Raw genomic sequence first — 18,040 nt, forward strand, 5'->3', positions numbered from 1 at the left:
AGCCAACTCAATTAGCCTCATTAGCACAGGCACTACAATTGACAGGTACTTTTATTTTCACTCTCCATTCTTTTTTTTGTTATAAATTGTGAGGGTCCCCCCTTTTTTCTCCACTCTGCTCATCTGAAGAAGTAGGTTTTGTCCACGAAAGCTCATGACAATCTAAATATAGAGAGTATATATAGTTAACCATACTTACTTATAAATATAAATAGTTATATATAGTTAGTCACGAAGGCTATGTCTACACAGCAACATACTTTCAGAGTAACATAGGGTATGTCTACACTTGCACCCTAGTTCAAACTAGGGATGCAAATGTAGGCATTCGAAATAGTCAATGAAGCAGGGATTTAAATTTAAATTAGCATGCTCTCACCGGCGCATTACTCCGATCAACAGCTGTTTCTACAGTGAAAGTGCATGCCAGGACGTGTTAGTTCGAACCAAACCCCTTGGTTCAAACTAACGTTACTCCTCATTTTTTGATGAGTAACGTTAGTTCGAACCAAAACCCTTGGTTTGAACTAATGCGTTCTGGTGCACACTTTCACTTTTGAAACAGCTGGCATTGGGAGTAACGCACCGGCGAGATCATGCTAATGAAGCGCGGGATATTTAAATCACTTTGTGTAGCTTATTTGGAGTTAAACCCTGCTGTGTAGACATGCCCTAAGGTGCTACAAGAGTACTCTCTGGACCTAGAGAACGGAAAGTGAAGAAACCTAAGGTGGGAGCAGACCTTGACTCTGAAGAAAGGAGTCCACCCAGAGAGAGAGCAGAGGAAAAAGCCTGCAGCAGAGAGATTAGGAAGAAGGCCCGGGAAATGGCATCAAGGGTTGAGATGGTGCAGACCATGGCTGCAGATTGTGGGGTCCCTGGGCTGGAACCCAGAGCTGTAGGTGAGCTTGAGTTCCCTCAACAGCCATGAGGAAAGAGGGACACTCCTGAATAAGAAGCCTGGCTAGAACAGCACCCAGACAGCTGCTCTCGAGACTGTGTCCCTCTGGACTGGGAAGAGTGTACAGTGACCTGGCCGGAAGGCCAAGCCACGAAGTGGAAGCTTTGCAGCTCCTGGAGAGCATGAGGAGATGCAGCATGAGCCAACCAAGGAGAGGGGCGACCCGTCAGGGCTAATCCCCAGCCACAGACACAAGGGAACATCCCAGGGTGAGTAAATCCTGTTAAAAACCCACTAGAGAGGGAAAGGCTATCTGCAAGGGTATGTCTACACTACCCCGCTAGTTCGAACTAGCGGGGTAATGTAGGCATACCGCACTTGCAAATGAAGCCTGGGATTTGAATTTCCCGGGCTTCATTTGCATAAGCGGGGCGCCGCCATTTTTAAAACCCCGCTCATTTGAACGCCGTGCAGCGCGGCTACACGGGGCACGAACTAGGTAGTTCGAACTAGGCTTCCTAGTTCAAACTACCGTTACTCCGAGCGAGCGGGGTTTTAAAAATGGCGGCGCCCCGCTTATGCAAATGAAGCCCGGGAAATTCAAATCCTGGGCTTCATTTGCAAGTGCGGTATGCCTACATTACCCCGCTAGTTCAAACTAGGAGGGTAGTGTAGACATACCCCAAGAGACAGCTCTCCAGCATCATAACCTCGCATGACCACGAATCCGGCAAAATCAGGAGAGTGGCTTAGAAATCATTCGACTTTAAAAACAGAACAGCTGGGTTCTTTCAATTTGCCTTAGGAACCTTAAGGGCTCACGTTTCCAAATTCTTCTCTGCAACCATGGGGGCTAGAAACTTACTATTTTTTAAATCAAAGGTGGAGCTTCTGGTTTATTCACCTGATTCCAGTGTCTAAGGCAGTGAGGAAGATGCCAAGGATCCCTGGATCTGCAGCACCTGCTGTGATCACGTATGGTAGTATTCTTATTATTTATTCTTTGTATTCTCATAGTACCCAAAAGCCCATCATAGTTAGAAACCTATTGTGCTAGGGGCAGTACAAACGCAACAAAAACACTGTCCCTGTCCCAAAGATCTTATATCAGCCAGGATTTAACTGCAGGCCCATCTGAGTTTCTGGTTGCAACAAACCTAAAACCCAGCTGAGTTTCTCTGCTATTTCAGATTTCAGTCCCAGGGGCTGTGTCTACACTGGGCCACTTCTTCTGGAAAAGCAGCCGCTTTTCCGGAATAAGCTGCGAGCTGTCTACACTGGCCCCTAGAATTTCCAGAAAAGCACTGACGATCTACTGTAAGAAATCAGCTGCTTTTCCGGAAAAACTATGCTGCTCCCGCTCGGGCAAAAGTCCTTTTTTCGGAAAACTGTTCCGGAAAAGGGCCAGTGTAGACAGCCCAGTAGTCTTTTCCACAAAAAAGCCCCGATCGCAAAAATGACGATCGGGGCTTTTTTCCGGAAAAGCGCGTCTACATTGGCCATGGACGCTTTTCCGGAAAAAGGGCTTTTCCGGAAAAGCATCCTGCCAATGTAGACGCTCTTTTTTCAGAAATACTTATAACGGAAAACTGTTCCGTTTTAAGCATTTCCGCAAAAAGGTGCCAGTGTAGACACAGCCTTTAACTCTTTGGAAGGTAGGTGTACAGATCTATGAGAAAATTCCCTAAGGACAGGGCAGCACACAGGGTCATGAGCAAACCGGAGCACGTGCCATCAATCTCTAGTCAACGTGAAATGCACAAAACCCTCCACATTTGTGTCCCAAGTGCAATTAGAGAGCCGCAGTGCACACAGCATGCACCAGTGTGCATTAGCATTGCTGGGGCTTATTAATTGCTTTTTCCTCCAGAGCCCTTGAGGGAGAGAAGTGAAATGACATTTTCAAACATTTAATCGATCTTCCCCATCTCGACCCTCCAGGCCTGGTGGCCGCTCCCTCTCCTCCACCTCCCATCCCCCAAATAATGCTGCCAAACAAACGGAGTCTCCAGATCTGCGGCACTGACATTTATTCCATATGAACTGGCTTGTTTATGTTGAGCTTGGCTGGAAAGCTGAGAGAAAGGGCTGGATCTGAAGTCGGACTAAAGGGAATATAGGTCAGTGCTCCTTGGGCATGAGCGGGGGCTGCACCACCCCCATCTCCACTTCGTACTCCCTTTAATATAGTTCTGGGGAGGAGATGTTGAGACAGCTGCATCAGTTGTTCCAGGAAATCCGGTACAAAGAAGCTCCTATGTATAGGAAGGAAGACAGGGGAAATGAGGCTCTTTGGATTCTAAACAACAATATCCCGTGCAAGCTGATCTAAGGTTAGATCTAGTGACGTTTTCACCTTCCACTAGGCTTTTAACCAGAGCTATCTGGGATTAAGACCATAAGAACAGTCACACTGGGTCAGACCAAAGGTCCATCTAGCCCAGTATTCTGCCTTCTGACAGTGGTCAATGCCAGGTGCCCCAGAGGGAATGAACAAAACAGGGAGTCATCAAGTGATCCCTCCACTGTCATCCATTCCCAGCTTCTGACAAACAGAGGCCAGGGACACCATTCCGGCCCATCCTGCCTCATAGTCTTGGCCTTCACAACATCCTCTGGCAAGGAGTTCCACAGGCTGACTGTGTGTTATGTGAAGAAAAACTTCCTTTGGTTTGTTTTAAACCTGCTGCCTGTTTTCATTTGGTGACCCCTAGTTCTTGTATTATGGGAAGGAGTAAATAACTCATGTTTATTCAGTCTCCCCACCAGTCAAGATTTTATAGACCTCAGTCATATCTCCTCTTAGTCCTTTCTTTTCCAAGCTGAAAAGTACCAGCCTTATTAATCTCTCTTCATATGGCAGCTGTTCCATACCGCTAATCATTTTTGTTGCCCTTTTCTGAATTTTTTCCAATGCCAAGATATCTTTTTTTGAGAGGAGGTGACCACATCTGCATGCAATATTTTCAAGATGTGGGCATACCATGGATTTATATAAAAGCAATAAGATGTTCTCTGTCTTATTCTCTATCCCTTTCTTAATGATTCAGATTTTTTTCTTTCACTTGTTTAGTTGCTTTATTTTGTTGTTTTAAAATATCTTCATAACAGCTTTGCCTGCAGCAACCTCTTCAAACCCAATCTCCTGTCCTCTCCTCACCCTTTTGGCTCTGCCAGTAATTCCCACAAACCTCCTTTCACTCTTCCCTGCACACTTTTCCCCATGCTGCTAGGAAATTCGTTCCCCCCTCTCCCCAATGTATCAGTCAGGCACCTACACATCTTTCCTGTTCTGAACGCACTTTTCCAAGCTCACTTTTCCCTGCACCCTTCAAGCTCTGCCCATCCTTTTATTCTGTAGCATATCGAGGTTCTAAAATACACCTTTCTGCTGAGTATCCTCTGTGTGTGTGTTGTCTTCCTAAGCTCTACTCTGGTCTACACTGGGGAGTTATTTTGAAATAACAAGCGGAGCATCCACACTACAGGTGTGTCTAGACTACAAGGTTTTTTGAAAAAAAGTGGCCTTTTTTCAAAAAAACTTCCCCTGCGTCTAGACTGCCACTGCGTCCTTTCAAAGTTAAATCAAAAGAACACGGCGGTTTTTTCGACCGCGGTAAACCTCATTTTACGAGGAAGAACGTCTTTTTTTTTTTAAAGTGCTCTTTCGAAAAAAGGCGTTCTTGAATGCAAACAGGGCTTTTTTGAAAGAGAGCATCCAGACTGCCTGGGTGCTCTCTTTCGAAATAGCGGCTCGCTTTTTCAAAAGAAGTGGTTGCAGTCTAGATACTCTCTTTCGAAAGAGGCTTTTTCAAAAGATTCTTTGGAAAAAGCCTCTTTCGAAAGAAGTAGTCCTGTTTTTTCTTTCGAAAGAGGCTTGTAGTCTAGACGTAGCCTACCAAGCTTGTTATTTCGAAATAGCGATCGTGTGGAAGCTCCAGTGCCACTATTTTAAAATATCTACTCTCCGGGCCATTCAAACTAATAATGGCTGTTATTCCAAAATAACTATGTGTGTGTCTACACAGCAATTCCGTTATTTTGAAATAATTTCAAAATAACGAACGGCTTATTCCGACTTCTGTAAACCTCATTCTATGAATAATGCCTTTTCTGAAATAACTATTTTGAAATAAGGTGTGTAGATGCTCCACTTCTGCTATTTCGAAATAGCCCCTCACCAGGGCCATTCTAAGTTATTCCTCCTGGGGCTCTAAATTGAGATAGGATGTCTACATTAGGGAAGCCTGCTTCAGATTAATTTTGAGGCTTCCCTGCAGGGTAGACATGCTATTTCAAAATAAGCTATTTCAGAATAACTATTCTGGAATCGTGTAGATGTAGATGTAGCCTAAGGGTGCATCTACACAACACCCTAAATTCGCAATAAGATACACAATTTGCACTACAGAAGTTGCGTATCTTATTTTGATTTAATTTCGAAATAGGCTATTTCAAAATTTGACATGTCTACACAGCACCAATGTTCGAAATAATGCACTATTTCAAGACATTCCTTATCCCTCATGGAATGAGGGTTACCAGGATGTTGAAATAACGCACCCATTATTTCAAAAAATATTTCGAAATAATGGGCTGTTTGTTAAGATGCGGGTAGCTATTTCGGTATCCTGAAATAGCCATGCAGTGTAGACGTACCCGAAGTGAAGGTAGCACGTTCACATTAATGGAGCCTGCCTCAGACTAATTTTGAGGCTTCCCCTTGGTGTGGGCACGCTATTTCGAAATGATTATTTTGGGAGTTATTTCGAAATGAAATAATTTCCTAGTGTAGACGTGCCCTCTGTGACAGGCTCCTTCCCTAGCTTAGCGTTAGGTAGCTATGTCCTTACCATTCAATAGTCTCCCTCTGGGGGTAGGGCAATTCAACCCTCCACCAAAACTAGTAGCATCCCCCTTTCTGGAGCAGTAAGCTTCTCAAACAAGATGGGGGTCCCGTCAGCCATTCTTGGCCCTCTCTGAGCCACAGCGACTCTTGCAGAGTCCTCTAACGATGCTTCACCCTTCCATGTGGCCACAGCCTCCCATCTCAAGTGTGTGTGCAACCACACCCTCTCCTGAGCCGGAGAATAAACAGACGGGGCTTCTTTTCATTTTCTCAACAAGACAGCCTGCGACCCTTAAACATTCTGTGGGTGCCCACTCAAGCTCCCAAGTCTATGTGGTTTTATTTGTCCCAGGACGTCCCCTTCACTTCCAAGTTAAGTCACTCTCTTCCATCTGTGCAGAGCTCCCCAGCACCATCTAGAGTTTGTAAATGGTCATGAGGGATGGCCAGCAGCCTGGGGACTAAGGGGTTAACTGTACCTCACCAGGTAGCAGTCAGCCAATAGAAATGCAGATAGGGATTTCAGACTGAGACAAAGGAATTGTTGAGTTTTGCTGCCTCTGTCTCTGAGCCAGTTTGCTCTAGATACTGAGGGAGACAGAAGACATGTCTCTCTCCAAGAAAAAGACTCTTCATAATTGTTGTGTCTAGACTGGCAAGTTTTTCCGCAAAAGCAGTTGCTTTTGTTGAAAAATTTGCCAGCTGTCTATACTGGCTGCTTGAATTTCCACAAGAACACTGACGTTCTCATATAAGAAATCAGTGCTTCTTGCGGAAATACTATGCTGCTCCCGTTCGGGCAAAAGTCCTTTTGCGCAAAATTTTTGCGCAAAAGGGCCAGTGAAGACAGCTCAGATTTGTTTTGCACAAAAAAGCCCCGATCGCGAAAAAGTGCTTTTGCGGAAAAGCGTCCGTGACAATCTAGATGCTCTTTTCTGCAAATGCTTTTAACGGAAAACTTTTCCGTTAAAAGCATTTGCAGAAAATCATGCCAGTCTAGACGTAGCCAATGTGTATGTAGGGTAAAGTTTAGATAAATCTGTTAGGTTTTATTGTTTTATGGTTTGGGACTGCGGATCTGATGTCTGTGCTGTTAGAAATGTGCTTTCCTCTCTTTTGTAACTAAGTTTTGAGCCCATGGGAAAATTCCCCATGAGTTTATTAATTGGTGGCTCTTACCATTAGGGTTGCCAGATGGTTTCAACTAAAATACCGGAGACACTTGACATTACATCACAATCGACATTACATCTTATTTAGAAAATCCTGGACATTTATATTTTCTCATTTATATCCTCTCAATTTGTTTCCTGAACAGAAAGCTCAAGTTCAAAACCAGACACCTGGCAACCCTACTTACCATCTAGCCAATCCAACTATGCTTGTAACAGGAGTATTGTTTTAGCAAGTTCTTTCTTTTTTATTAACCTGGTGTTGGTTCAGTTCTGTGTCCTGGAAAATCTGTCTGTGGGATCTGCATGCCTCTGACTAGGGGATAGCAGCCACAGACGGCAGTTTGTATTTTCTCTTTCCTTTTCAAGCTCTTTGGAGAAAAGAGCTTGTGGTGCCCTGGGGTTGGTTTCAAGTGTCCACCCCTGTATGTGGGTTCAAAAGCACTGGATGGTGGCAGCAGATTTTTATCCCCAAAATCTAGGTTTTTAAGATGCGGGGTAAGATAAGGTTTTGGGGTTGCTTTTGCAGGCCCCCACTTCTGCATTCATCGTGCCAGAGTGGGAAATTAGCCATGACAGACCCCGTCAAGGGCATTTTATTGCCTACTTATCTCTGCACCTGCTTCCCAGCCAAGAGGTTCTTTTCTGCTGGGAGCACCATGTCATAAGAACATAAGAACGGCCGTACTGGGTCAGACCAAAGGTCCATCTAGCCCAGTAGCCTGTCTGCCAACAGTGGCCAGCACCAGGTGCTCTAGAGAGGGTGGACCGAAGACAATGATCAAGCAATTTGTCTCCTGCCATCCTTCTCCAGTCTCTGACAAACAGAGGCTAGGGATGCCATTTCTATCCCCTGGCTAATAGCCTTTTATGGACCTAACCTCTATGAAATTATCTAGCTTCTCTTTAAACTCTGTTATAGTCCTAGCCTTCACAGCCTCCTCTGGCAAGGAGTTCCACAGGTTGACTACATGCGGTATGAAGAAGAACTTTCTTTTATTAGTTTTAAACCTGCTACCCATTATGTCATCCTGGCTCAGCCCTAGTCATCTTCTTTCTGGATCACCTCAGACTTCTCTCCTGTGGGGAAGAGGTGACACTTATACCCCTTCCCCCGAGGCATGCTCATTGTTTGCACGTCTCCATTCCTAAATGACCCTCGTGGATCTTCTATAGCATTTTTTTTCAGAGGCTTATTGGAATTACAACCATACTGCCCTGGAAAATCACCCCAGCTATCACAGTACGTTCATGTCTGCAGTTTCAATAGCTTCTTATACTTGGACAGCAGCTGCTTTTTTTTTTAGGCCACCCTTTAATTACCACTTCTGTAAGGATTCCCAATGAGTCCTCTTTCTCCATTTCCCCTCATATTTGTTGCCATTTCCTGTTAGCTACAGGAATTAGCCTTATATCTACATAGGCTTGGTCTTCTCTGGTTTCATAGTGGGCGTCACAGCTCTGGAAAGTTCATCTGCAGTCAACATGAATTTACCAGGTATCTAGGTCACAATCAAATCATACTTTTGTAGCTTTATCATCCTCCTTTGACTCCTTAGCTAGTTAGTATCCATTACACTTCTAGAGTTTAGGACAGAGACAAAGTTCCTCCACTCCCGTTTGTTTCTGGCAAGTCTTTCAGGGGTTCCCCAGCTGCCCCCCAGGTTTCAGCTTAGCTCCTCTGAATCCCGACCATCTGTTTCTTTTTCTTTCACTTCATGCATGCAACAAAGTGAGTTGCAACTCACCAAATAAAATTATTCGTCTTTAAGGTGCCACTGGATTCCTTGTTGTTTTTGTGGTGTGATCGTAGAAGATTGCCCGCTGTAACTGAATATTAATTACGTTGCTTAATGGGACCACTAGAGGACAGCAAAGGATTGTTTTAGTTTCTTTTTGGCTCACTTTTGTAGAAGACATCTACAAGGGGGTTCCAGCCTTGGGTCATAGCATACGTCTACACTGCTATCAAACACTACAGCTGGCCCATTAAGTAGGGCTGTGGGGCTATAATATTGCAACATAGCTATTTGGACTCTGCCTCATTCGTACGATCTCAGGATGGAGACCGAGGGTGAATAGCTACACTGCAGTTTTAGGGTATGGCTAGACTACATGCCTCTGGCGACAGAGGCATGTAGATTAGGCTACCCGGCATAGGAAAATGAAGCGGCGATTTAAATAATCGCCACTTCATTTAAATTTAAATGGCTGCCGCGCTGAGCCGATCAGCTGTTTGTCAGCTCAGCGCGGGATGAGGTTTACCGCTGGTTTATTTCGGGATGAGGCCCTGGATCCTTTGCGCCGGTGGGATGAGGCTGGAAGGTCCCTCGCTGACAGGGGGTCCCACTGCAGAAGAAGCAGAAGAGAGCAACATGGTCAGTGAGCCCTGCCCCATGGAGTTCCGGAGCCCTGTGCCCTCCTCCCAGCACGTCACAATGCCCGGGGACAGGAGTGGCTGGCGAGGGGGAATTCCCCAAGATGACCCAGGAACCCCCGGGGGCCGCATGTGCTTGGGGGGGCCTGTTATGCCTTCCCCAGGGGAAGCTACAGTGTCCCAGAGGTGGCCATGGATGTGTGCTGTGTGCAGCCCCCTTTAGGTTGTGTGGGGTCAGGCCTGCAAACCTGGGGCTGGCCTACTCCTGGCCAGACCGCCCCCCCCTCCCCCCGGTCTGGTCGAGCAGAATCCTTCGGGTCCCAGGTGTGTGCTGGAGCTAGCCACCGCTTCTCTGCGCCACTTGGTCTGGTAGGGTTGCCAGATGGTTTCAACAAAAATACCGGACACACTTGACATGACATGACAGTCTACATTACTTCTTAGCTAGAAAATACCAGACGTGTATATTTTCTCATTTATATCCTTTCAATTTGTTTCCCCAACAGAAAGCTCGAGGGCTGGACTGTCCGGTTCAAAACTGGACACCTGGCAACCCTAGCTGCATGAGGTTGCCATGTGCTGCCATGTGCTGCTACCTCTCCCCCACCCTGTGGCCCTCCCCACCCCCCGTCTCCAGCACACTTGCGAATGGAAGCCACTGCACTCACCAGACAATCCCTCGCCAGATTCTGAGGATGCCCGGGACACGTCCTGACTGCTGCTGGGCCAGGATGGTGGGGTCTGGCTGCTGTCCTCTGCCACCTCCTCCTCGTCTGTGGACCGGTCTCCCTCCTTCTCCTCCTCCAGTTCCCTGGGTTGGACCACCGCTGTGTCCACCTGGGTCAGCAGGGAACTGGCCCCTTTGTCCCCCAAGATGCGTTGCAGGTGGAGATAATGAGGACAGGCAGTGACTCCTCCACCCCCACGGTTGCTGGCCCACACATAGGTGAGGCGCAGGTCCTTCACCTTGGCCGGGACCTGTTCCAGGGTCCAGGCCGGGTTTCCCTGTGCGGCCAGCGCCTGGGCCATCTGGGAGAAGATGTGGGCATTCCTCCTCCTGGACTTGGGGTCCTGGAGGGCCTCCTCTTTTCCCCAGAGGTCCAGGAGGGCAGTCACCTCAGCAGTGCTCCAGCATGGAGCCCGCCGCTTGGTGCCCCTGTGGGCCTTCTGGGTGCTCTGGGGTGGCTCCTCGGTGGGGTCTGAGGGACCTGGCTGAGGCTGGGCAGCTGCCATTGCTCCCCCTGGCTGCTACCGGGCCGCACATGGCAAACGGCTGTGCTGCGTGCCTGTGCCTTTAAGGGGGGGGCCAACTAGGGGGAACCAATGCGTGGTGATTGCCTGTACGGAGTGTCGGAGAGGCCACCTGTGTTTTTGACTGGAGGCCAGTTCTTGCGCAAGTACGCGCTTGCCGAACGTCCACACTGCCCTCCTGCGCAAGAGCTTACACCTGATAGAAAACAGCGTAGCTCTTGCGCAAGGAGCCGTCTCTTACCACGCTGTACTGTACATTTACTTGCGCAAGAGCGGGTGGGCAGTGTAGACGCTCTGCGGAGTCTTGAGCAAGAACGGCCGCTCTTGCGCAAGAAGCCGCCAGTGTAGACATAGCCTAAGAGTTCTGAGGGCATTTGTCAAGTCAGGGATCCTTCACCAGAGCAGTTCCCTGGCTCTGTGTTAGGGCGGCTGTATCAGGAGGAAGACAGAAACCCATTTGTAGGCCCAGCTGCATCCGGCTCACACGCTGGCCCGCTGCCGTTAGTGATGAGAAGTCAACTGAGCGGGCTGCCTCCTTGGCACTGAAGAGATGTTAGAAGCTGCCCTGGTTGGACTTGTGGGAAGGCATGTTTCTCACTGCCACTTGGCACACAGCAAGTATCATTAGCTTTATGTCAGGAGAGATTCTCTACCAGTGGCCTGAGCCGACACCCTATCTTTACACACAGCGAGGCTTCTTATTCTGAAACCACTTCAGCAACTCACTCACCTTAATCACAGTGACGCTCAAGCATCTGTATCTGGTGAACAGAAAGTAACAATCCATGGGAACTCTCTGGGTTTCCTAAACCTCCCTTGCTGCAGTTTAAGCCCATTGCTTCTCGTTCTATCCTCAGAGGCCAAGATAAACAAGTTTTCTCCCTCCTCCTCATGACACCCTTTTAGATACCTGAAAACGGCTATCATGTCCCCCCTCAGTCTTCTCTTTTCTAAACTAAACAAACCCAATTCTTTCAATAAACAGGACTATGTAGCACTTTAAAGACTAACAAGATGGTTTAATAGGTGATGAGCTTTCATGGGCCAGACCCACTTCCTCAGATCAAATAGTGGAAGAAAATTGTCACAACCATATACAGGCCGTCCCCGGGTTACGTACAAGATAGGGACTGTAGGTTTGTTCTTAAGTTGAATCTGTATGTAAGTCGGAACTGGCGTCAGCCGCTGCTGAAACTGATCAGTTTCAACCATGGATGAATCTGGACGCCAGTTCTGACTTACATACAGATTCATCTTAAGAAACCCAGGCGTCCCCAAGTCAGCTGCTGCTGAAACTGATCAGCGGCTGATTCCAGGAAGCCTGGGGCAGAGCAACTCTGCCTCGGGCTTCCTGTAGTCAGCCACTGGTCAGTTTCTGCAGCGGCTGACTTGGGGACGCCTGGGGCAGAGCAGGTGGGGTGCTGCTGGGTTGCTCCAGTAGCGTGGCTCCTCAGCGCTACTGGAGCAACCCAGCAGCACCCCAGCTGCTCTGCCCCAGGCGTCCTGATTCAGCCGCTGCTGAAACTGACCAGCAGCAGCTGAATCAGGACGCCTGGGGCAGAGCAGCTGGGGTGCTGCCGGGTCGGTCCGGAGCGGCGCTGCGGGACCAACCTGGCAGCCCCCAGCTGCTCTACCCCAGGGGTAGGCAAGAAAAGCCTGGTCTGCTGGGGGGGGGGGGCACTAGCTGCACCCCCCTCCCAGCAGACCAGGGAGACGGGGAGCAAAGCCGCGGAGCACGCCCGCAGTGGGACAGCCCAGGCGCGCTTGGGCTGTTCCACTGCGGGTGTGCTCTGCAGCTTTGCTCCCCGTCTCCCTGGTCTGCTGGTCAGGAGACGGGGAGCAAAGCCGTGGAGCACGCCCGCAGGGGGACAGCTCAAGCGCGCCCGGGCTGTCCCACTGCAGGCCTGCTCCAAGGCTTTGCTCCCCATCTCCCTGCAGACCAGGGAGACGGGGAGCAGCTTTTCTCACCCCGGAGGACGGGGGCGGCGGACCACGGCGCATCATGGCGTCCTGCCGCTCCCGTCCTCCAGGGCGAGAAAAGCCCCATTCGTAACTGCGGATCCAACATAAGTCGGATCCGCGTAACTCGGGGACTGCCTGTATACCAAAGGACACAACTAAAAAAAAGTGAACACATATGAAAAGGACAAATCAAATTTCAGAACAGAAGGGGGATGGAGGGAAGGGGGAAGGGAGGGAGGTAAATTTCTGTGAGCTAATGATATTAGAGGTGATAATTGGGGAAGTGTGCTCTAGACCTTTAATCATTCTCGTTGCTCTTCTCTGGACCCTCTCCCATTTCTCCACATCTTTCTTGAAATGCGGAAAGGAGGTCCAGAGCCAGAGCCTCCCTGTATCCTAAGTCAGAGGAGATTCACCCATAGATCCCAGCAGCCCATCTCTGTCTGCGGCCAACCCCCCCTCTAGCCTTTGTCGAGCTTCCCGGAAAAAAGGCGTCACCTTATCCCAGTCCCCTCCCAGGCTCAGGTTATGGGGAGCCTGAACCATTGTGTATGTGCTGGCCTGGGCAGCCTCCATCAGTGAGTCACACCCAGAATTCCCATTCCTACCTAGATAGTGATGCAGTGCCCAGGGAAACTGAGGCACACACAGGATTATCACAAGACAGCAGAAATCACGTGCAACATCACAAAGAGAGCAGAGTGAATACAGTCCCGGCTTTGTCACAACGTGCAACAGAACAGAGCAAATACAGTCCCCACCTCATCACACAGGTGCTCTGTAATGATAAACCAAGAAGGCTGGGGGCCTTTGGGAAGAGAATTCAGTGTTCCCATCCAGGGCCAAGGGGAACCCGAAGAGGGGGTATTTTCTGCACCTCACATGCTTAGGTTATTGGCACACCTTGCCACCTGCTGCTGTATGTTTTTCTTCTGGCTCCGCTTGCAGAAAAAAAACATCCCTGAAGCCAAGACATCAAGCAATAGCAACCAGGGGTGGCCCTAGACTAGCTGCCAACAACTGGCGCCCTAGGCAAACCATGCAATCGGCGCCCTCACCTCCAAACTCCTCAATGATATTGCACCACCATTTGGCACCCCATTTAGCTTGGCGCCTTAGGCGACTGCCTAGTTTGCTTATATGGATAGGCTGCCCCTGAGAACAACATATTGAAAGGCAAAGTCAGCATCTACCTGGACAGCACCATGCTAGCCATCTGAGACCTCTGCAAAAAAGGGAGATAAAGAACAGGAAGGATAGTCACTGCACACCCTAACTTTGACAACCACCTGGAGGAGTGAAAGGAGAGTTCCAGGGAGAAATGTTAAGAAGACACTGTAGCAGGGAGGGCAGCATGTTTGTTTTCAGCAATGAAGAGCAGAAGCAAGCAGCAGCTGATGACAAGGAGGGATGGAAGAAAGTGTTTTCCTACCCTGTGCACCAGCATTGGTGTGAGAAGCATGTAACCACTGGAGAATCCCTCTTGGATCCGCCCTGGAGCGAATCAATCAGCAGAGAAGAAAGTCCTTTTGGATTAGTTTGTCTGTCATCAGCGAACCTTCCCACCCTGCAGGACTGTTCCTTGTACTATGTTCCATGTATTCTTTTCAAGTCACTGCACGACTTTCAGTAGTACAAGACAGTGGACTTTTGAATCTATGACACATTCCTTATTTCAGTGCGTAGGATGAGGCAAGCTTCAGAGCTTCTGAGTTCCAAGGCTTGTTTTTAATTTTTCCTAAGCTCCAACTTCTTAGTTCTGTGGTTTACTAATCTATTATTCCGTGAGTTCTTAATGTTAAGCCAAATCAAGCTATGCATCTCCAGCTATGTTAATTACATATTCAAACACTGATCTCATGGAAGTAAAGCATGCTTGGTCAGCACTGCATTCTGACGTGCTGTTCTGCTGTCAAATATCCGTCACAGACAGAATGAGGCAATTACCTTGCAAGATCAAGAAATCCTGTCTTGGGCGTCTAGGCAAGGAGCTGAAGCTGGCTCATCATTCTGCAGTGCCAAGTGTAGAGAGGAGTATTGAACAAAATGTTGGAGAAGGCAGCATGTTGTGCCTATTTAGTGCTTAGGCAATATAGGGCTTCACAAACGTTAGGCTAAATTCAGCAAAAATCCCCGTGGCTTGACTGACAACTACATCAACTCGAATGAGGTATCGCTTAGAAGAGCATACCAGCAAGGTTTACAGGCAGGGTAGTTAGTGCATGCCAGCAGAGTCTACATGGGGCTGTTAGAGCACAGTAACAGGGAATACTGGGAGTTGCTAGAACACAGCAGCAAGATCTACCTGGAAGTCGGAGCACACCAGCAGGGTGTATGGGTACAGTCAGAGCGCACCAGCAGGGTGTACAGGTACAGTCAGAGCGCACCAGCAGGGTGAACAGGAGGCAGTTAGATCACCCAACACATGAGAGTGCTCCATGGCCACTTCAGTCAGTGACTTGCCCCAGAGCAAAAGAACAAAGCTCAAGCCACAGCAACAGCTAGGACTGTGGGAATTTGCCCACATCGATGCTTCAGGCAGAAGCGCTTTGCCTGCCGGCAGCTTACAACAGACCCGTTTTCTGCAGCTGCTGCTTGAAAGAGGGACTTGACTTTCTGAGGGTGCACAGCTGTGTCTCATCTGCCCCCAGGCTCACCAGCTGCCACTAAATCAGGACTGGAACTCAGAAATCCTCCCTCCCCCCCCATTCCCAACCCTGTACAGAAGCCAAGAGACCTCACTTCCCACCCCAGGATGGGAAAGTCTTGTATAACCATTAATAACCCCCAGAGCCTTCCTCTTGAGTTAATTAGTATACCCAGTGAATTTACAGATGGAGAAGCCTGCACCTTCCTCAGGAACATCCGCTAGTGTCTGCTCTCAGGGGCAAGATTCTAGACTATGTGGGTACAGGGCTGATCTGCTATGGCAAGTCTTATCAACTGAGGTTCAGAGGTTGTAACTTTCCCTTGACCACCAAACAAAGCAGGGACAAATGACAGCAAAACCAAGGTATCTCTACTCTGGCTGTTCACCTACAGGCATTTCCTGTCAAACTCAGGCCAGGAACAGGGCTTCATTCTTGCCCAATATGTAGGCACAGAAATCTCCTACACTTAGGTTCTGTTCTTTTTACCCTCTGCAGCTCTCCTCCCTGCACATCCTTTATATGTTTAGGTTCTGTTCCCCAGAAGGTGGGATGAATGTTGCCAGGTTACACTCCCTCTACATCTCCAAAGGACGCCAAACTGTTCATTCATGCCTCTGTGATATCTTGGAGGTATTATGGCATCTTACTGCCTCCCTTGAATGTCTCCCAGCAAGAGTGTCAGGTGGAAGTAATAGATTTCAAATGCCTCTGCCATCATTTCTGCCAGACATGAGGAGTTGGTGTTTCCTCCAGTTGTATCCAGCTGTATTTCACTGGAATGGGGTAGCATGCTGGACTATCAGAGTGTCCATTGATTTTGATTTTATGTGCGGCATTTTGATCATACTGAATTTTTAATTGGGAATATGTCTCTACCTCAGCGGCAGGGCTCTGTTTGCTCTGTCCCCGGTGCAAATCGCCAGCTCTCTGCCTCAGTTTCCTCTCTACCATGAGGATAACTCTTGTATAGTGTCCACAACTCAGACTCAGGGAGCATTCCCAGTGCGGGGCTCATGACACACAGGTCCGGATCCAGCCAGCCGTGGGCAGTGACACACCCACACAATTCCGCTCCTATTTCTAAGGGCTCGTGCAAGGATTAGTTAAAGTTTACAAAGCATCTGAAAGCTTATGAAAAGAGCTAAGTAATGGGGTGATCACTTCAGAAAAGCCCCGCTGCAGAGAAAAATTCCTGTTAATGGGAACATTACCAAAACGAGCTGAGCTCTGGAATGAAATTGGCTTATTAAATGTAAATGGAAAAGCATTTTAGAATAAAACGTTTCTCAAATTGATTTTAAATGAGATTATAATTAGCAAGATGATCCGACTCTCTATTACAGGCTGGCTATTAATGCTTGTGCATAGCTCTATTAACCCTCACCCACTAGTGCCAGGGGGGATCCAAATGGTTTCCTTAGGAGTCTGGCCTCCTAGGTCACCCAAGGGTTTAATGCTGGCCGGTTCTGAGAACACTCTGCACCAAGTAGAATCATTCAGAGCAAATGGCACTCAGTCTCTCGGCAGGATCAAGCCTGGAGTGGAGCTGTAATAATAGCACACCTGGGCTACGTCTAGACTGGCATGATTTTCCGCAAATGCTTTTAACGGAAAAGTTTTTCCGTTAAAAGCATTTGCAGAAAAGAGCGTCTAGATTGGCACGGACGCTTTTCCGCAAAAGCACTTTTTGCGGAAAAGCGTCCGTGCCAATCTGGACGTGGTTTTGCGCAAGAAAGCCCCAATCGCCATTTTCGCCATCGGGGCTTTTTTGTGCAAAACAGTTTTCAGCTGTCTACACTGGCCCTTTTGCGCAAAAGCATTTCCGGAAAAGGGCTTTTGCCCGAACGGGAACATCAAAGCATTTGTGCAAGAAGCACTGATTTCGGACAGTAGAACATTAGTGCTTTTGTACAAAATCAAGCAGCCAGTGTAGACAGCTGGCAAGTTTTTCCGCGTGCTTTTGCAGAAAAACTTTCCAGTCTAGACGCAGCCCTGAAGTGTGGCTAAAAATTGCCTGGGCAAAGCTATATGATAGTCCTTTTTCTTCATTAGCCAGTGAATTTTATACACACCTCTTTTGAATGTAGCTGTTGGGGGTGCTTGTATGAACCTGGCCTTATGGGGTTTGGTTATCCCTAGCTAGAGGGAAGAATGGAGACTTAGGGGGGTTGGAGGAACCAAACAACCAGTTAGACCAGCTGTCAAAGCTCTCCCAAGCTGATGGCTCAGCAGACTAATGGAGTTAAGGCAATAGTACACAAGGAAGCAACTGGACTGGCATCACAGCCAGCCATCCTACCCCAGTGGATCAGGCATTGCACCTTTCACTGTGGCTACATCTAGACTGGCATGATTTTCCGCAAATGCTTTTAATGGAAAAGTTTTTCTGTTAAAAGCATTTGCGGAAAAGAGCATCTAGATTGGCATAGACACTTTTCCGCAAAAGCACTTTGCAGAAAAGTGTCCGTGCCAATCTATACGCGGTTTTGCGCAAGAAAGCCCCAATCGCCATTTTTGCCATTGGGGCTTTTTTGCGCAAAACAGTTTTTAGCTGTCTACACTGGCCCTCTTGTGCAAAAACATTTCCGGAAAAGGGCTTTTGCCCGAACAGGAACATGAAAGCATTTGCACAAGAAGCACTGATTTCGGAGAGTAGAACGTCAGTGCTTTTGCGCAAAATCAAGCGGCCAGTGTAGACAGCCGGCAAGTTTTTCCACAAAAGCGGTTGCTTTTGTGGAAAAACTTGCCAGTCTAGATGCAGCCTGTGAGATTAAGGGAGACACAATCCCGCAGTCTTTGGGATTGGCATCAAGCCCTTTAACCACTTAAGCTACCGTACCACTGGACAGGGGAGTGGAGTAAAAATCCAGCTGTAAT

At 48.2% G+C, this 18,040-nt stretch overlaps 1 protein-coding gene across 1 annotated transcript; it reads right to left on the reverse strand.

The window, feature by feature from the left end:
- Positions 1-2,926: 2,926 nt before the first annotated feature.
- Positions 2,927-10,678, reverse strand: LOC142829492 (uncharacterized). Its single transcript, XM_075929173.1, has 3 exons — positions 9,968-10,678; positions 9,188-9,271; positions 2,927-3,156 (listed from the first exon to the last, which is right to left on the reverse strand). Exons 1-2 carry the CDS (start codon positions 10,530-10,532, stop codon positions 9,195-9,197), a joined length of 642 nt encoding a protein of 213 aa, XP_075785288.1. The 5' UTR covers positions 10,533-10,678; the 3' UTR covers positions 2,927-3,156; positions 9,188-9,194.
- Positions 10,679-18,040: the final 7,362 nt, after the last annotated feature.

Source organism: Pelodiscus sinensis, chromosome 5 (genome assembly GCF_049634645.1).
Source record: "Pelodiscus sinensis isolate JC-2024 chromosome 5, ASM4963464v1, whole genome shotgun sequence".
NCBI lineage: Eukaryota > Metazoa > Chordata > Testudines > Trionychidae > Pelodiscus > Pelodiscus sinensis.

What these genes read in the sequence shown, in the direction of transcription:
- LOC142829492 (XM_075929173.1), bottom strand. Translation starts at nt 10,532, where the DNA reads ATGGCAGCTGCCCAGCCTCAGCCAGGTCCCTCAGACCCCACCGAGGAG. An exon ending in ATCTGGCGAGGGATTGTCTG is followed by an intron (nt 9,272 to 9,967) that starts GTGAGTGCAGTG and finishes CTTCTTCTGCAG; the next exon opens with TGGGACCCCCTGTCAGCGAG.